A 20610-nucleotide genomic window follows, 5' to 3' on the forward strand; every position below is an offset into this window, starting at 1 on the left:
CCCTTTCCAATTCTACGCCTTTCATCTGTGCACTAGGCAGCCCTGTGCTCAGTGACCTGGGAATATGTATTCCACGTTTGTGAGGCTCCTACGTTGTCACACAGACTTACTTCTGCAGAAGGACAGATATTGGTGATGATCTTGTGGTTGAAATGTGCAACGATATTAGGAGAATGCAGGCATATTGAAATACAGAGTTTGTGAAATAAAATCTAGTGTTCTATGAAAATTTGTTACTTGGGAAGGAGCACAACATGCTTCCTGTAAGACTGCCACAGGAGCATTTTACCCTCACAGCTGCTTCTCAAAACCATGACAGTACAAGTTTGTGAAAATACATATTTTACTCTTGGCTTATTGCAGGTGGAATGAGTATTTTCAGTTGGCTTTCAGGTCTTCTACACTTAACATATCATTCTTTTCCTCCTTTTTTTAGTCCTTAGTTTCTGAAAAATATGATCTCCCAGCTCAACTTGTACTTTGGCATTGCGGTTTTGAAAGAGTTTAAAATTTTCTAATCAGGATTAACGTATTTTAGTAGTGTTCAAGAATAATTGGAGCTGCTGGAATAGATAGCACTTCAATAAATAAATAAATAAATAAATAAAAACATCTGCCCAAAGACACATACAAAAAGGTATCTTTTTTATGCAGAGTTACATCAAACATAATCGTAACAAAGTTACCTGGCTCCTTTGAAGCACTAAATGAGGATTTTCCATGGGACTTGAGAATCCTTTTTTACTTCTTGATGGTTTGCTGCACTATCTGTTGAAAATAATTTTAACTTTGTCATAAGCCATGCGAAAGTCAGAAATGCCTGTATAAAAGGGAGACTGCTGCTCTGTTTGGTTTTCCAAAATCTGTCATAAGGCATGAGCACAGGAGTTTATTCTATATGAATTCTTTCTTCTCTGTAAATTTTAAGGCTGCCGTACTCAGACTAGCAGTAGTCTAGACTGAATGCCTGTTAGTGGTTGAAATGTGCTAGGTGTGCTTCTGGAGCTTATCTTGGGACATCTGTGCTCTAAACTGGGATCTTGAAACAACTGCAAATATCCTGCTGAGTGGACAGAATGCTGGAAAGATCCCCTAGTGGTTGGGGGTTGAAAACAAAGAGGTTTATGTGGGACTGTGAATAACCGCACAACAGAGGAGCTGCATGGCGTTGCAGGGGCAGTGAGAAGGATTCGTTTTGCCCCTTGGGGTGGATCATGGCAACGTGATGGGGACCTGCCTTTTGAATGCTTCCTTGCTGTTCCCTCGGGTCCTGTTGCTGTCCCCAGAGAGCAGAGCTCAGCACCTGCCCCTCCGCTCCCCTCGTGAGGGAGCTGCAGGCCGCCATGAGGCCTACTCTCAGCCTGCTCTGCTCTGGACTGCACAAACAAAGTAACCTCAACTGCTCCTCATACGTCTTGCCCTCTAGACACTCCACCATCTTTGTAGCCCTCCTTTGGACACACTCTTATCGTTTTATGTCCTTTTTATATTGTGGTGCCCCAAACTGCACACAGTGCTCGAGGTGAGGCCGCACCAGCGCAGAGCACAGCAGGACAATCCCTTCCCTTTCCCAGATGGCAGTGCTGGGCCTGATGCGCCCCAGGGTACGGTTGGCCCTCCTGGCTGCCAGGGCACACTGATGGTACTCATTCAACTTGCTGTTGACCAAAACCCCCAAATCCCTTTCTGCGGGGCTGCTATCCAGCCTTTTGTCCCCGAGTCTGTATGTATAGCCAGGGTTGTTCCATTCCAGGTGCAGAATCCAGCGCTTGCTCTTCATGTGGATGGTGATTGCCCAGCCCTCTAATTGGTCAAAATCTCTCGGCAGGGTCTTCTGCCAGTGACACCAGCTATGTATTGATCAACTGGGCCTGCCTATTCCTCTCAATATTGTTCCGGCTACTGGAAGGATAGAGGAAAACCCTACCTGTGCACTTCATCCTTTAACCAATTGCCCCAATACTCTGAAGTCCCTTTTGATTGCCTTTGGACTTCTCTTGGCTACTGCATTCCTGCTGACATCAAAAAACAATAATGGACAGCAATCAGAGGGCGTACCAGACTTTTCTAGTAACATCTCTCACCCGGGCCCCAGGGAGGCAGCAGACGTCCCTATGGGTTGGGTCTGATCAGCATATCAGGCCCTCTGTTCCCCTCAGAAGGGAGTCACCTATGACAACAACCCCCCCCCTTTTTTTTTTTTTTTTTTCTTTTTCGTGATGGAGGTGGTCATGGTACAGGAGGTAGGCTAATTGCCTTAATTGCCTTAGGCAGCCCCTCCAACCTGGATGGACCTTCATCCACATCGTTGTGTGCCTGTCCATCAAGTTCCGCAGCCTTGTAGCTGTTGTGTAAGGGCACCTGGGAAGGTGAAGTGGGCAGGAAGGGGATTTGCCTTCTGCCCCGAGCAGAAACCTGCTTCTATTCCACCCAGTCTCTTTGGTCCCCTCCTTCTGTCAGGTCCTGAGAGGGCAGGGAATCCTTCGTTTCCTGTGTTGTGGCTGGCTGATGCATCTGTCTCAGGGACAGTAGAATATGATTCCACCAGTTGGTCTACTTCTCTGACTTCCTGATGCTCCCGGCCTGCCCACCTCCTCCCCAATTAATGATAATTAATGATAATTTACTTCTAACGATAATGGCAAATTCCTCTCCCACTCATTTCCGCTGTGGGCTTAGTACTGATAGTGTCTATGATATAGACACAAATTTTGGGAATAAGATCTTTTGGAAATTCTTTCTGGGCTGTGTTAGTTGAAACAGACTTTCTGAGTGGGGAAAACTTTTGTCTTGATAAGCATATATAAGCACCAGCAATGTGAAACAATTGAGATCCACTAGTTTTAACTTTTTTCTTTTTCTTTTGCATCTTCTGAGACATGTTGTTTGCTTACTAGAAGCAACACAAATAATAAAATCTCACAGAGTAATTTATAAAGCCTCCCTGGGCCAATTGTATATTCATTTTTCACTTTTATTGTGCAAAAACTTTCAGGAGGAAACATTTTTTTCCCACACAAAGAAATGTTTCCAGTTAATTAAAGCTCATTTTTTGCAGCGATCATTGTCACATGGAAATCAGAAAGTGCACACAGTAAAAAGACAATGTCCTGCTTAGACAATATTGGCTGCTTAAAAAGAATGTGAGATCACTGAAAAAAAAAAGGGAAATCTTCTTGTTTCCCACTAGTTGGATTCTGTAGTGAGGAAGATCACGACTTTTAATGAAACTAGGGAAAATAACATTGCAAAAGCATTGATTACAATAATTAAGTACCACTCTCTAGTGGTATTTTGTGCCTTGTCTTGTTAAATATAGGATGAGGGCAGGTGTGTATCCTTGATTCTGCTCAAAATGGAGAGAAGTAGATCTGTGCTCTTCGTATGTGGAGATAAAGACTCTGAAGGCTGATATTTGTAATGCTGACTGGTTTGAGTAATTGGAAATAGGGACTTGCAGAACTGGGATACTGAAAAACCCTGTCGTTAACCAGACTTGCAGTTCTTCAGTCAGTGGGGAGAACTACTGCGTGAAAGCAGGACTGGTGTTAAGTGTGCAAGCAGCATCATTAATTAGCAAAACTGCATGACAGTGAAACAGCGTGCACAGAAAACAAGGCAAAACAGAGCTCAGGCTCTTTGGATTATTCATTGTCAGACATCTGCACCCCACTGGTTGCTTGGCTGTGTGGCTTGTCATATTGCATACCCCCCATGTAAAAGAAAAATGAGAGTTAGGATGGATATACATTTTTTCTTATTTGGCACTCAGCAAGTGTCCTTTTTCAGTAATTGTACTGATAAAGTGTATTCAAAATTTTAGATCAAATTTTCAAATTTATAAAAGTTAAGGTAAATGGGCTTGAATACTATGAAATGGAATCTAGGAACTGTGAAATGATTACATATGCAGGTAAAAAAAAAAGTTATTATTTATACTTAAAAAGGTAGGTAACAAAATAGGTCACACGTTTCATCTGCTTAGTGATAATGCTATTGTCATTTTATACCCACAGTAATCCCTTGAGTCAGATGTGGCTTGTGAGCTGTCTTCCTGGATGGCAGAAAATAGCAAGCTGAAGGTACATTTAGTGTGCTTTGGGGATTTCAGTGCACCAGGAAAGCGACTGAGAAGAGCTGTGGAGTGACACAGTAAATTTGCATTTTATCCTGGGATCTTCAGACTGTGAATTGTAGTTATTCACCTTTAATAATCAAAGTGAGAAGGAAATATAGAATAAGAACTGTAGGGATCTATTTGTCCTGCAATATCTCCAGCCAGAATAATTTAGGGAGTCTTTAATCATTTCAGATAAACATCTGTAATGCTTATTTGAAGTCCCTTTTCAGATCTCCCAGCCGTATGTCTATTACATTCATTCCACATCCTTAACATTGCATCCTCTGGAGGCACGCTAGTCCAGTACTGCATGTCTAATGCCCAAACCCCGCCGTCAGTACATTTTCATGGCCCCCCTCCTTGCTACCTGCAAGAAGCAATTCTGCTGATGCTATCTCAAGAGCATCAAGTGTAGAGTTTGGAGACTAAGGACTTTGTCAGATGCTATAGAGATTAATAAAAAAGACAATTCTGACTTCAGAAAACAAGCCACCCAGGATAAGTTAGGAAGACATTCAACAAGTGTTGACATAGACATGAAGGAGGTGCATGCAGCAGTTAATCTGTATGCATTTGCGTAGTTCGATGGCCTTAAATGGGCATGTTACCTACAAGTAGCCAGTAGTCTTTAGCGTCACCAAAAAAAGACAGGCAGTTATAGACAGCACTGCAGAGGTAGGTTTTAAGGAGAAATTAAAGAACAGGGAGAAGTATGATGGGTGATATTGTTACAATTCCTGTTAAAAAGTGTTTCAGGTACGTTCTTTTACATGGTTCCCCAAAGCCGAGGTTTTTCAGTGCTGGTGAGATGTCAGAAACACAACAGAAAGAGTTGGTACCTGATGTGCAAACTCACCTGTAGAAATTGAGTGCCCATACACCTTTTTGTTGTGAGCAGCTCCCTTTATTTTAACAGATTGATTCATACTGCAGAAAGCTGTGTACATATTTGTAGGATTGAGACCTTTGCTTCAATGGTTTTTAGGCCCGGTCCTGTCTTTATTTGTATGGGTAATTTTTTGTAGAAATGAAACACTGTTACTATAATGGCCCAGAGATTATTTTTTCTGATAAATGGAATTAATTTTCTCTAGCTTTGCTTTTGTGTCACCTTCTGAAGCAGCTCACAGCAAAACTCTACTTAAATTGTCAGGTTAAATATACCATTTTAAATGCAGTGAATAGAGAAATACAACTTTTCTTCTTAACAGAAGTATTTTACCACACTGGGCCACTAGAATGCAATGTCTCTCTTTGTCCCATTTCACTGTTGTGATGCGCTCACTACATACAGATGCTTATGAATCTGTGACTCATGTAAATAAGAGCCTAGCTTGTTTGCTTCCAGCAATAAGGAGACAGGATAGCTGAATTCAGTCACAGAAGCAACTTTTCTGGGGATATTTTCACATGGAGATTCATAAGCACGTTGATCAAAGAGTTCCTTCATCAGGAAGAAGAAAGAAAATACTTAATCAAAATGAACTTTTCTTTGAGAAAAGATAGACTTCTGCATTATTTACTCTCAATAAATTTAGAATTAAAAAATATTCCTTTCAAAGCCCTGAGCAACCAGATCTATCTTTGAGGTTAGTTCAGGTTGGAGAAAGAGCTGAACTTTGCTCTGAAAATAGACAGGAGGTAGGCTAGGTAACTTGCCCTTCCAATCTTTTTTGAAATCTTGATACTCTAAAGGGTGGTAACATCACTTTCTGCCTCTACTAATAGTTTGCCTTTCTTTAATGCAAAGTATAGTTTCCATGAAACAAACTGAGTTTTTATGGAAACAAAAGAGTTTCCAGCTGATTTGGTACCTCCAGTAGCCCCTGCTCACTGGCTGTTCTACACTGCTGGGGAAAATGAAGGTCCTAACTAGTTTTCCTCAAAGACAGTTTTATTTTTTTTTAATATTATTATTTTTTAATTCTTTTTAACTTTGGTCTGATTTGGGATAAAGAATGGTGCTGAACACTGGTATTTTCCATTGGCCAGGTCTTCCAATTTAAAATTGGATCAATATGAAAATATCCTTAATGCACTGGAGAACTATCCGTCAATATCACATACATCTCGAACAGCCAACTTCAGTTGAAAAGAAACATATTTTGATTAAGATTGTATAGTACTTGCTTTTTTTAAGAGGCTGTGCTTATATATTGTAAGACCCTAAAGAGTAAAGAGCAGAGCAGAGCTACCGCAAATAGGAACTGTTCTCTATCCTCTTGCCATTGCACCCAGCTCATGAAAGGTAGGCATTTTGTAATGCCACTTCATTATAGAGGTTGTCTATTGCCTCCAAGGACAAAGGTGGCAAGAATGAAAATTTGCATTATATTTCAAGAATATGTTTACAAAACATTTCACCTCTCACATTTAAAAGAACAACAGCAAAATATGACAATAAAAGCTGCCAGACTGGAAACTTACAGGCTGTCTGATTTCTTTGCTGATGGCAAATTCCTCTGGAATTCTGTTAGGCAGATTTACAGCCATGAAAATGACAGCATTAAATATGTATCACCATGTATAGTCATACCTACGCTGGGAGAAAACAAAGTGGGCATAAATTTAACAAATGCAATAGTCCTACACAACAGCTGCTTGCACTCTCCTTTCTTGTCAGAGGAGCACATTTGACGAGTGAGATATATGCTTCTTGCTTGCTGAAATAAGGAGCACATGTGAATCTCTTCAGCTGGGAGTCACTTTGTCAACAGTGAAGTGTAAGACAACAAGTAATTTTACTTATCTGTTTAACTGATGCAGGGGTGCAGGTCTAAAATCCGTGATTTATATATGTCACGTGGGCTGGCAGCAGTCCCTGGAAGCGGTCCATAAACTGAGAAATAGATTACGCCCTGTCATTTGTGCTGTTTTTAGCTAGTAGATGAAGAATCCTAAAATAAAGCCTAAAGCAAGTGCAAAGAGAAGAATTGGAAGACAAAAAGAAATCAAAAGAAGGAGAACTGGCAAAGGTGTGAGATAGAGGTTCCTCGGCCAGACCACAAAATTGGGACACTACTGGTTGTGCAGCCCCTGTTGATACCTCTCCCCACAAAAGTGGGGACAGGGTCAGAGATCCACCAGGGATGACATGACCTGGGGTGAAGAGGCCCGAGGGAGGAATGGTTGAGCAGCAGGGTTATTGGTTTATTCGCTGTTCAGGCATTTGGGGAAAGAGCCCACCACAGAGGGTGGAACCATCCCAATGTCACTTTTAGGGCAATCAGCAGAACATGAAAACTGAGCAAACTTTATAGGGTGAAATAAGGGTGGGGAGCAACGCCTTGTTCCTCTGAGTAGTGGCAAGCATTTATGTGATGTCAACTGTGTCAGCTTCAGATATTTTCTAATGCCATCTCTGGACAGAAATAAAAGAGGTTGAAAGAAGACTTAGCTTCACAGGCAGAAGAGGACAAAAAAAAAAAAGAAATAACATGACTATACTTTATACTATTTTATAACTTGGAAGCATTCCCCTTTCATTTCTTCATACTACAAGGGAGGACTTTTAGGTCCTTCTCATATTCTTAAGCTCTCCGTTGTTGTTTTCGTCTTGCCAAATGTCTCCTTAGTTGGCTTTTTCCTTGGTTCAGAGAGTTTCTCTCCCTTCACCTAGTACATTAAGGCCTACTCTAGGTTCTGGAAATTATCAAGGTTTCCATTTCAGAAAATCAGCAAAATGTGTTTTGGTATTTTCTCTGTGTTGGGAAAATCTGAGGAGCTGGCCAAAGGAGTGGCAGCCATGTCAAGTTCCTGTCCACCCCCCTTTGATGAAGGCAAAATATTGTCTACCAGTCTCTCAGCTGGGGAGCTGAGGAGTAAAGGAATCAGAACATGTGTACAATAGATTAAAAAAACAAAAAAAACACACAAAAAGGAGTCTGAACAAAAACAAAGTATTACAAACATAGAGAAAAACCCAACAACTGAGTAATTCAGGAACCCAGAGTGAAAAATGCTTTTTGGTTCCTTTCCAGAATCCTCAGGGTGAAAGGCAGGTTTTTACTTTGTTTCAGTGAGTTTTGGAACAGGACCTAAATGACCCTGGTATCTAAATCATACATAAATCGGAAAAGATTTGTTCATCTTTTTGGGCTGTGAGCTGGAAGAAAAAAGAGTATGTATTGCTCTGGGGTAATAGACAAGGAAGGGGAAATACACAAATGGTTTTCTGTGAGATAAAAGAGTGCTTATGAGTGCAGACCTCATCCATCCTGTTAAAACCATTCATCTCTTGAAGGCTGCCCCCTGGAATCGTATATTTATCTTTGTAGAATATTCAGCTTCGTTTTTTGTCCCTTGGGTCACTCATTTTCACCATCAACAGTGAAAGTGCTTTATTTCTCATGTATAAGTGAGCTAATAGGTCAGGGAGTGACTGCTGAGAACTGTTCATGTGGACAGTGTATTAGCTAAGGAGTGTTTATTTCTTAGTGTTAATCTCACGTACTCTGATGCCTGTGTCCTGGAGAGAAATATTTAGAAAGCCAATTATGTGTTAAACATCCCAAATGAGACACAAAGTCGACAAAATGTCTAAACAGGGACGTGCATATGGTTTAAATACTGACCTATTTGATAATAATGCTTAGTATTTATATATTTTACATTTTTAAGCCACTGCACGCATTTGAACTAATTAATACTTCAAACATCCCTGCGACATATGCAAGCCTTATCCATGATTTACAGAACAAAAAATTCATACACGCAGGTCTGTGGATCAAAATTTTAAATGCAGATTTGGGTATTTGGTCTTCACAAGATCTGGGTCACTCCTACTTGTAAAAGCCTTCATATGCGTTTATGCACTTAATATTAGCTACTCCTATTGGGAAGATTTGGCCTAAATGACTTATCCAAGGTCACAGAAATCAGTGGGAGAGCTGGGAAAGGAACTGAAGTGTCCTTCTTTAAACATAAAAAGTAACTGAGCTATAAAATTACTTCTGTTTTTAAGTGTATTATGCTTTGGGAATTTAATAATTACAATAATGAATTGATTTTACTTTATTTCATGCTATTCTTGAATATTCAATCTAGTGCATAAGATGAGAGATACTGCAGCTGCATTGGATCAGTCCCGTGGTATATCCAGACTAGCACCTGTATGACCGGGGACAAAAGGTATTTCTAGTGGTGCAAAATACTTCCAGTGGACTTGTCTGTTTAGGGAACTTTCTTCCTAGGCTTTATCAGTTCTCCATCGATCCACACACTTAGGTAAAAGCAAGATGGTATCGTACTTCATTAATAATTGTTGTACTTTTATTTGGTATAAAAGCAGAATGCCCTTTATCCTGGACAAGGAATACTCCAAGAAACTTGAAAAGGGTGAGGATCTCCCCAGAGATACCTGCTCTAACTTTGAGGGTGGCTGTGCTTTGAACCAATGACTTTAAAAAGTCTCTTCCAAGCTGAAATACACTGCACAGATTCCCTCTGATGAAACCATTGGGTGGGAAGAAGAGTTTATACAGCGGACCAAACTCAGCAGCTCCCAGCTGCTGAGACATCCTAGCCTGTTCAAAGCAAGTTTTGTCTGGAGGAAAAGGCATTTGAGTGTCTGGGGGTAGGGGCATCTTTATCATAGTTAGTGGTGCTTCTAGCTTTAAGAATGAGACCATAGACTGTGTGAGAAGTTAGCTGGCTCCCCACATAGCTGTACAGTGGGGTTGTCTCCCTCTTGCTCACTGCAGAGGAAATAATGCCCCTGCTAGGATACCTCCCTGGCTAAATACTGAAGGAGATTTAGGAACCAGCTATTAAAAGTGGTTAACAAGGTACCTCACCCTGCAAATTAGCCTCAGCTGCTGTTGCTGTCAGTGGGAAGGAACAGGGTACTGTGCTTTCCAAAGCAGGTCTCAGCTCCTTGCAAACAATATTCAGGTACACTTAAATTACTCGATGGAGTGATGAATTTTGTCTTTCTCTTCCACCTGCTTATTTTGTCAAAGTGTTCTGGGCCTGATGCTGCTGTCACAATGCCTGTAAGACAAAACCAGCCCCCTTGTGCTGCCCACTGCTGCCACAGCACCCTTCCCTTTTTGGTGATAAGATGGTGATGAGATGAAAATTCCCCTCAGTAATTTTTTGAGACATGAGTAATGCCACTCCATGCAGCAACCACCAGATGGTAATGAAGAGCAGACTGGTTATGTGTCCTCTCTAGATTAAGTGTATTACTGCAATGGCAATTTTTGCCTTTGTAAGCAGAGATTACAAGTGCAGCTGTAAATGCCAATTTGCCCAGCTCTTTACAGGCTCCTGGGTCACTGCAAAAGTCTGCTTAGCAGCTCTGTTTGCATAAAGAACTCATTGTGTTTGTTTTTATACTAAAGCATTTTAAAGGGGATGTTTTTCACCTGACACGAGTGCCTGTGTTATTAGCTGATAAGATTACTTGGTACAGATAATGCTATCATTAAAAGGAAGATTTTGACTGTAGTTGGTGTGCAACCATGCAAGCTATTTCTTGTAAGAAGATAAATGCAGAGCACTTTATGGTGACTTTATGCCTTGCTCCTTCTGGAGCCATAATGTTTCTCAAAATGTTATAACATAAAAGTTGCATGTCTTCTAAGGCAGAAAGGAAGGTCTCTCTTTTAACGTGTCTGTTTGACATCTGCAAAGAGAGCAGCAGTGGGAACGGGCTTCTTGTCCTCTCCCTGCAAACAAAACGAACGTGTCTTTACTGAGCATCACTGTCAGTGCAGAGGTGGTGCTGAGCACGGTGAACCACCCTCCAGCACAGCGACAAGTGGGAAGAGCAGCACAAGCAGAGCCTCCTCAGTACTGCTAGCCCGAGGCTTGGGAGAATCAGAAGCCAGCCCCACGGAGCAAACAAGGTTCAGAAGTCCCAGTTCTACTTCTCTCTCTGCCTGTGGGATTAGGGGGTCTTCATGCAGTACCTTTTAAAATACCTGGTTCAATTTTGCAGTTTTTTCTCCACTACTTCACAACCCAGAGACTTTGTGCTCTCGCTTTTAAAGATAAAAAGGCTCACCTGCCTTCGAGAGACCCAGCAAGCCAGGCACCTTGCCAGTAAGAAGAAAATCACTAGAGCTGTTGCCACTGGCTTCAGCGTGAGTCAGCAGCCAGACCTATGGCTCCCGTGGCAAGTTTAAGTCATTCCCCAGGCATCTGCCCATGACTCACGTACTTCTGAGATTAATAGATGTGCAGTGAGCAGGAACACGAAGCCTTCCAAGGAGGGGGCTTGCTGGTGCTTCTGCTCTCTCATTGCCTCTGGGAACAGACACCAGCAGTGAGATGCAGCTATCTTATCTGCCTCTGTGCCCCCTGCCCCTCTCTCTGCCCTGCCTGCTGCCTCTGAAAGCTGCAGAAGGTTTGCTACTGTTGCTCAGGGCAACCAAAATTTTTGACACATTTTGCATTAAACTTGGCAGCCTTGACAGAGGAAGGCAGGGAGTAGGGTAGTGGCTTCCTAGATTCCTCCCCATAACCCTGGATACCCTGTCCTTCACACTGCTTTTAGAAAAAAATCTGGTTCTCCCTGCGTGAAGAGATGTTCACGTATTTTCTGGGGATGCCCATTTTAGAGTCAGAACTCAGGAGCCCTGCTTTGTCCTCCACTCTGCCACTGAGGAGGTGGCTGTGGCCTGCCCTGCTGGCCCCAGTAGCACAGGAGTCCTGGTGCAGACATGATGTAGGTCAGTGATGTGCCCAAATACATAAGCGTGTATGCCAGGGTAGCAGTAGGGCTAGATGAGAAATGGGAGGGAGAGGTACGGGAAATCTGTAATGCTTTCTTGCTGAGGACATTTTTTGCCCCAGTTTCTGCCAGCAGTGCTTCCACTAGCACTTTTCCAACGTGGTGTGTAGACTGGAGCTCCCCTTAAATATGAAGCTCACAGCTTACCTCCTTAGACATCCGTGTGTCAATCACTAGAAGGATCCACATAAATCCTATTGCAATCAGTAATAGCAATATATACATGTGTATGCTTGTGTATATATATGTATATATATTTGGTACTCAAAGGATTTTCTAGCCTTATTCCAAGGTATTGAGGACATGTGTGTTAAAATAACCATGGTACTGTAGAACAGTCTTGTAAATACCATATGTCAGAGGAAAAAATATACATCTAAATGCATGTCGGCAACAGTTCCTGCAGTTCCGTAGGAGTTCTGGCCATGGAAATGAAGCAAAGCTGGGCCAGCTGAAGGTTACAGTTTTACATAGAGCTTATGCTGTACTTTCAGAGGACAGCTGAGGTGGTGATTAGAGAACTGACCTGGGACCCAGCAGACTGATATTAAGCAAATTTCCTCTGTGGTGTTGGGTTACCACTTAAGCTTTTTTGTATCTCAGTTTCCAGAAAAATAGAAATAATAACGCTTTATTGTGCCCAATCCTTAGTCTTATCTAGCTAGATTACAAGCTCTTGCAAGAAGGAACGGCATCTGGTAATGTGTTGGCTATGATGCATTCAATAGGATCCTTTTAAAACTGGAGGTAACTTCATGATCAGATATTGAAATAAGCTGGTGCAGTCTTGAAGTAAATGTTCTAATGGCAGAACAACAGTGGGGAGGGAAGGCTGGACTAGAAGAAGAGTGGCAAAGAGCTGCAGCATCTATCTTACTGTTCCCAGAGCAGAACTTAAATTGCAGTCAACAGAACTAGAACCCAGACTGCTTAAAAATAACCACGTCTCTAGAGGTAAAGTCAAGGCCCATAGAATACAGACTTCCCCACTGATCTTGTCCCTTAATAGATAGTTCAGGCTTCTCCTGAGCTCCAGATTAAAGTCATGATAAAGCCAAGCGCAGGTGTATTTTCTGCGGGTTCCCACGATCTCTTTAATGTGTGTGGATGTGGGAGAAGAGGTGAATAAAAGACCCTTTGCACCCTTGAGGAGATGCAAGAAGGGAATCCTCTAGTTATCCATACTGAAAAAGGTATCTGTATCTTTTCTTGGTCATCTACCAAAAATGGAATTGGGGTATAAATTGCCCAAGGAATGGATTTTCTACCAATGAACTTATAAAAGGATATATGGGAAGACCAGCTGTTTGACCAGGACTGTAAGAAACTGACTGTAGTGATATGGGCAGAAACTGAAAAAAAAAAACCTATGAAATTATTGACTTAGCTTTTCAGATAAAGAAACATGTAGGTGCTTGGCAGTGACCCCAGTTTTATCTCCTCTCTTTCCTAAGTGTTAGAGGCTTTTAACTATGCAATTTATAGTTGGGCATTAAAGATTTTCCTAGTCTTTTCCAAGTAAGCTTGGCTGTCTTTATGGGTTTGATGCCAGGACTAAATCATGTCAAAATCTGCAGAATAATGAAATCTCCTGGGAAAAAGGTTACAAACTAAAATTTGCCTCTAGAACCTGCAACATTGATGGAGCCTAGGGTTTAAAAAAACAAAAACAAACAAAAAAACAACAAAAAAAACCCTGAAAGGCTAGATAATGTTTCCACAAGAAAAGTACTGACTTTATTTGTGTTTCTACTTAATCTGATAGTAAAGTAGAAATGGGAAGAGTGCTGATTTTTTTTTCCTGCTTCTCTGTGTGTTGTGATAGATAAAAAATCCATCCATATCTTTGGATAAAACTGCTTTTGAAGCATGGCCAGAATATCTGCTTCATCAAAAATAATTGGGGGGGGGGGGGTACATCAGCTTAGGGGCAGTAAAAAAAAAAAAAGTCTATTTAAGTTATTCAAGTGCTTTCTGAGCATATGGTGCCAGGCAAAAATAGTCCCCTTCTTACAATAGTCCATGATGGGTGAGATATCTTGGGAGAAATCTTGGAAGAATTGGTGGTAAAAACTGGAGAAGCTGAGAAAATGCTGAATTCAGAAAACATATTTAGGGACCATCAATCCAGACTGTGACCACTAAAACCTTCTTCGAGTCGTCAAGTTCTTTTAGAGATGATATAACCTAGAAATTCTTTGAAGTGATCAAAGACCATTTGAAGTAGTATTTTTAAAATCAGCGTATATCTGCTGGTGACAAACACTCACCCTGGGAGGTTTTGTATGTATCTATGCTACAAAGACATTACAAAAGAATCTGGAATTCTCTCAAGACTTAGTTCAAAAATGTTGAAAAGTAGCCAGGGCAATGGATATACCAAAAGGCATAAGCAAGTACTCAAAAGTGATATATCTGACTTACAGGACTGTTTACTGTCTTTCTGAACTGTTTTATGTTCCCTTTAAGCCTAGTTTTGTAAAAGTTTCAGCAACATGCGAATGATGCACTCAGAAATCGCAGACAGCAGTCTCTGTTTTCAGTATTCATCTTAGTGAATTTTTGATAGTGCGGGATATAAGGAAGATATGAACTGCTGATACCTTTGAGAAGTGTCTGAACTGATTTTCTAGATCTGGAGAAAGTGATTTCTCATTTAGTTTTAGGACTTGTAGGGAGTAAATGCAGCCAAATAGCACCTGATCCTACATCAGTATAACCCGTGGCAGGCAGGGTGTGATGGAAGGGCACTATGTCTAACTTTTCTTATCAAAAACAATCTGAGCATCTTCTTAGAAGCCATGAGCACTTATTTCCTGATGCCCTGACATGGTATGTCCACAAATCTTTCAACCTGTTACCTTTACTGAGAAGATAGCAGATATCAGTATTATTATTCTTTTGTTATAAAGAATCTGGGAATCATGCAAAGATCAGATCAGTTTGTAAAATCACTGGGAGGGGAATAACTGAGTTTCTTTGATCTCTACCTGCAGCGGTACTACTGGATCTGCAGCATCCACATTCCCTATTACTCCAGGCATGGATCTGAGAGGGGGCGACTGATAACATTTCTCAGGACGTTCACACGGGGAAGATTATTACTGGTGAATACCACTCAATTTTGCTATTTCAGTTCACACAGGTGTCTGTACATACGCAGAAGGTAATAAAACAATCTAAACCCAAGGGTGTCCCCTGCTCTGCCAGGATGTTGCTGGCTTCCATCCACAGCAGCTGCTTGAAGAGGCAGTGCTGTAGAGCTGGGTTTTGTTCTGTATCTGTGACCAGCCAGCAGAATTCTTCCCATTTCTGAATTGCCATCTATTGCTCTCCATTTAAATTTGTGAGTTTGGCTTCTGCCAGCAAAAGTTTTTGAGATATTCCTAGATCAGATAATCTCATTGCTCTGCAGCAAGGGATTACTTTTTCTTGCAAGGGACAGTAAAACTAGCAATTCTATTTACTGAAGGCCAGTTGTAAGTATTCCCTTGGCATAGTCCATGCAATAACACGGGACAAAAACTAGTCCAGAAAAACAAATTACATCTGTTTATAGATAAAAAGTGTCTGATTAACTCAGGCAAACTTATCTGATGTGGGGAAATTAGACTCGTGAAGAGCTGCTGATCTATCCCACTGTTGTTCCTGACCAGACTGCTAATGGAGCCAGGGCAGTGGGCTCTTGTGGGCATGTTGGTTTCCACCTGTGTTTGGAGTTAAACAGGCTGCTCCCACAGCATCATCAAGAGAGCTAAATGACCTTGGAGTGACATCCTACTGTCTGAGTTGTCTAAGCTTGTAAATACTGCATGGAGCACGTGTGCTGTCTGTAGGCAGGCTGCCCACTCTGTTAGGTTCAGCAGAGCATTCATTGTTGCAGCAAGGCAGTAAGGGGATAAGGATCTAGCAGAACTTTGAGGAAAAAAAGCCAAGATTTAAATAGGGAAGGAAAGGCTGGAGTAGCTGAAAGCCAATGAATTCCTTGAGCCTAGCTTTGGTCAGGGCTTGGCTTAAATATCACAGTGCTATGGCTGAAGTGGTCATTCAGCCCTATTTTTCAGGCTGTCTTGAAGGCGTGGTGAATTCTGAGAAGATAAAGCTGCGAGCCAAAAAAAAATCAGTACTTTCTGTTGTGATTAGACCAACTCAGTGCCCAGTACCTTTTCTTTTTTAAGGAAGATGCAAAACAGAGCGGTCATACCTGAGAGGAGGGTGCTGATGGGAAATGCCTGCATTTCTTCTGTCAAAGTATCAGAGAGCAGAGTAGTAATCTGCAGAGGCCTAAATAGGGCTTTTAAAATTGGAAGCAGAGCTGACTGCCTAGACAGAGTTTTTTTTTTTTTTGAAAGATAAACAGTATCAGCAAACTAAATGGATTTGAAGCACAGCTTTAATTGTTTTTCAAAGGAATCAGCAAAGGGCACCCTAGCTGGAACAAGCTCTGAAGTATAATCAGGAAGATTTCAAGTGTCCAGTAGTTTTGAAGATAATCAGGCATTTCAGTGCTTGGAGATAGTGTAGCACGTAATGAATAAAGCCTTTTTATGTCAGCATAGGCAGGGCTGTAGTCTTGAAGTCAATTACAATACCTGCTCCATGTGCTCCTGCACAATGAACTTCACCAGCTTCATTAAAATTGACACGCGCACTGATTACCAAACCTAAACAACTTTGCAGCACACCTGATTAGAAGGACAAGTAGTTTATTTTCAGTACCTGTTGTATTGGGGGAAAAACAGCCCATACCTTTCTCTTCCCTCTCCCCCAAAGCTCCAACCATCCCAGCGGTCTCTGACAGAAAAGCAACATTTTACAGTGGGTTTTACAGCAATTTATGCAAGAATCCCTTGGACCTTGTATAATGGAAATTATTTGGGTCACTTAACCTGGCTTCCTAATTATAGGAAAGGAAAAAAAAAATACAATGTGAAGCCATTCCCTTGTTCTAGCATTTTTGCTTCCAGAAAGCCGGGATAACCCACTCGCTCCCATCCATTTCAGGTGTGTTTTAACCCTGAAGTCACGGCTCTTTCCTCTCCTCACCCCAGCGCCTGGTATGCCTCCTGCTGGTGTGGAGGGACCCTCCTGCTCCCAAATCCTCCTCGCAGGGCAGTTACTCTCTTTCCCCCCTGCTTTTCGCTTTCTTTCCCCCTCAGGGAGAAGAGAGGATCGGGACAGCGAAGACTTTAGACCTCAGTCACGAGCAGAACACAGAGGGGAGAGAAACCTTCCCCCTGCCACCTTTCCCTCACAGACACCCACCTCACCGCCCCGCCACCCGGGGACCCCGAGACCGGGCCGCCCTCAGTTCGGGGCTCACCGGCCCCCTCAGGGCGGCCGGGGCCGAGATCCGCCTCCACCCGCGGCTCTGCTCGGCTCGGCCCGGCTCCTCCCTCCCCCGGGAGGCCGCTACCGGGCGGGCTCCTCGCCTCACCGGCCGCCCGGAGGGTGCCGAGGCGGCCCCGGGTGGGAAGAGCGAGGCGGGGCGGAGCGGGGCGGAGGCGGGAGCGGCGGGGCCCGGCGCCTGTTGCCCCGAGGGAGTTAACGGCGCGGGGAAAGTCGCCTCTCCTCCGCCCCTGCCCGCCGCCGCCGCCTGGCAACCGGGGGGGAGCCGCACATGTAGGGCCGCCGGGGGGCTGCCGCCGCCGTCCCCGTCCCCCCCGCCCCGGAGCAAGGCGTTTAACGTGCCCAGGCGTGAAGTATGGCATGCAAAGATGGTTTCTGCCAAGGAGCCAGCCATCGCCATGTCCTCGGGTCTCTCCATCGCCCTCCTGCACTGCCTGTGCCTGGCGACGTGGTGAGTACCCCCCGGCGGCGGGGCGACCCCCGCCCGGTGCCGCCGAGCCGGCTCCCGGCGGCTCCTCTCACCCGCTCCCTCTTTGCCTCGTAGTCTCAGCGGGCCGCCGGGACAGAGCAAAAAAGAGGAGAAATTGTGGCCGGAGAATTTCACCAGCATCCTGAACAGCCTCCTGGATGGCTATGACAACCGGCTGCGCCCGGGATTCGGGGGTACGGCCGCCGTGCCCGCGGGCGGGGGGCGCGGGGTCGGCGCTGAGCCCCCCGGGGATCGGAGGGGAGAAGGGCCCGGTCCTCGGGGTGCTGCCGTCGTGCCGGAGCGAAACCGGGGAGCCGGCGTGTGTTGGCTTGGCAGGGAAGGGAGGAGCTGCCCCCCAGCCCGGGGCCGGCGGCTTTTGTCCCCCCCTTTCAGTGCCACGGATGGGGTCCGAGAAGAAGCGGGTCCGGGGCTGGGTGCTGGGCTGAGGGGTCAGGTCGGGGGCGGGCGCCCTCCCTTCAGCGAGTTGGGGACGAACGGCGCTCGGCTGCTCCGGGTCCAGCTCTGGTTTAGGAGCAGTTAATTGCAGGGTAGGAATCAGGAGCGGAGCGCCGAGCCTGCCCGCACCCGCCGTGTGGACGCGGGGTCCCGCTCCCCCGCTGTGCCCCCGGCTGGTCCGGCGCAGCTCGGTGCTGCTGAGCAAGCAGCCAGGCTCGCCGGTCGGTGTGGGGCTTGCTGATAGCCTGTAGGGGCTCGGGACCGAAAATAACTAGGATCGGGATGAAATTCATTCCATAATCTGGCAAGCCAATATAAAAATACAGAGTTAAAAGTTGTTTTTTTTTTTTTGAAAGGTTTAAAAAGAAACGCTACAGCCTGTCTCATGATGCAATAAGCCAGCAAGAACATTTTATGGGCTGCCTCCTATACGGAATTGAATGAGATCCTTGCGTAGGTTTATGTTGCGAAATACTTTCTTCCTCCCCTGGAAGTACCTTCTTCATACACGTGATGCATCCACACTGACATGTATGCCAACACATGCCATGTACTGGGCTCACATGCATGATCTTGATCATTAAAGGATGACACTAGCATCATTGATCACTTCTTTATTATTTTGGGTATATTGAATAAATGAGGCCTTCCGTAGCTCAGCTTAAACGTTATGCGAGAAGAAAGCTAAATTTATTGGAGCACCCAGAGGAGTCATTGAGAACAGGTAGCCTTTTCCAATTCAGTCTCTGCAGAGAGGTTACAGACACTTCTGCATGCGTACAAGAGATGTGCTATGTTTGGTATCATTTTAGGTTGAATGCCAACTAATTAGTCATCTAGCAAAGATGCTTTATGAGCATTATCAGATTTCCAAAATTAAACAACTACTAAATATGTGATGTGACATATAGTTTATGCTGATTTTTATTTCGATACAGTTGTCCTTTGCAGGATATTTTGCAAAAGTAGTCTTTCAGCAAAATGCTGTCAAGAAGGAAAAGTTCCTTCTATCTCCTTGAACTTTCATAACTGCAGTATTGAAGTTAATGGTACAGGGAGACAAAACCTTCAGATTTCAGCCTGAGGAAGGCACTTCTGGCTGTATATTTCACAAAATTGATATTTTATTGTTTCTTGCTTCTTCTTTATAATATCTAAACTACTCATCTTTGAGTTTTGAACTTCTAAATAACACATGGAAAAAAATACTTCTATTTTTTAAACAATGCCTAGCACCCTAGCTCATTGCAGCAAGTTATCTTCACCTGATTTGACAAGAACTGCTTTTAACTAAAAACTGAAACCAACATAAATGTAAATTTCTCGAAGTGGTCAGATCTGACCTTTTGACATAACTCAACAAGATGTGTGGATTAATCATTAAAAGGTATACTATCCAAATTCAGTTTTCCCTATATTCTGTGTTTTTTGCTGATAAATCTTTATGCCAAATGGGACTCACATATTGGAAGTGGGTCACTCGTTATTATAGAGCGTAGCAAACAAATGTCATAGGGGGTGGGAATATTTAGAAATGGAAAGTATAGTGTGCCTCAGTAATGCTAAAGCTGTGTCACTTTCTGATGAGCAGCAGAATATTTATTTTTGTTTTATTCTTGAAGCTGATTCACCATCTAGATTGCACGTGGCTCAAAATGAAACGAAGGTTTTATTTTAAGAACAAAAGGCCTCACAGAGGTTTGACCGATGCTGATTTTAAACTTCAAATCGATGAAAACATTTCTAATTCTGGCAAAAGTGATGTTTAAAATCAGACTTGGGGAGCTAGCCAAATTCTGAATTTTGCCGGCATATTCCAGAGTTACCACAAATAACAATTCATGAAGATTTTTGCATGCAGAGCAAAGGAGGAAACATTAGATTTTAGAGGTTTCCTAAAATTGGATACAAATTCTCTATCACTAATTAGCACAATTGTTGGTGGCTATAAAGGAGAAGTGAAATCACCTGAGCATGCTTACAAATGTAGTTATGGTCTCTCAAGAGGGTTTTCAACTGTAGTGGAGTACATGGAAGCTTGCCCTGGTACATCTTACGCAGGAGTATGGCATATGTTGAGGGTAGACGGAAGAACTAAGTTCCCCAGTGTCACTTGATGGATGGACACTGCGCATTACAAAGTTGCTTTATGAAACAGGTAAAAAAAAAAAGTTGCTGTTACTTGCTAATAATTGCGAGCTTTGCTAGTGTAATAAATAAACCCAGAAGAGTTCATGAAGAAAGTTATTAATGACTCTTTAAGTGGAAGCTCCCCTCAACTTTGGGGGGTGGGAATCTAAACCCTTAAAAGGAGCAAGAGAGAAGGAAAGATATTTTGGCCAGAAGTTTAGTTAAGCAAAGTAGAACAGGCAGTTTTGTGCAGGGAAAAAAAAAATCCTCAAGTGCTCTCAGGAAGACTTTTTAAATGCATAACAGTGTTGAGTTTCAGTGGTGTGAAAGTATTTAGGGACTAAAGAA

At 43.2% G+C, this 20610-nt stretch overlaps 1 protein-coding gene across 3 annotated transcripts in view; it reads left to right on the forward strand.

The window, feature by feature from the left end:
* The first annotated feature begins 9961 nt into the window (after positions 1-9961).
* The window catches only part of GABRA4 (gamma-aminobutyric acid type A receptor subunit alpha4), a 55212-nt gene continuing 44563 nt past the window's right edge, over positions 9962-20610 (forward strand). For 2 of the 3 annotated variants that reach the window (XM_080590037.1, XM_080590036.1), the window contains exons 1-3: positions 17642-17658; positions 17752-17870; positions 18489-20290. Coding sequence is in view for 2 of the 3 variants with exons in the window: in XM_080590036.1 (XP_080446162.1) it covers positions 20249-20290 (42 nt within the window). In the remaining variant the exon portion in view is untranslated. Of the gene's footprint in view, positions 10013-14854; positions 14966-17017; positions 17659-17751; positions 17871-18488; positions 20291-20610 lie in introns of those variants that run through there. The other variant, XM_080590031.1, reaches the window with a different exon arrangement.

This window comes from Anser brachyrhynchus, assembly GCF_964034855.1.
Source record: "Anser brachyrhynchus genome assembly, chromosome: 4".
In the NCBI taxonomy this organism is placed as follows: domain Eukaryota; kingdom Metazoa; phylum Chordata; class Aves; order Anseriformes; family Anatidae; genus Anser; species Anser brachyrhynchus.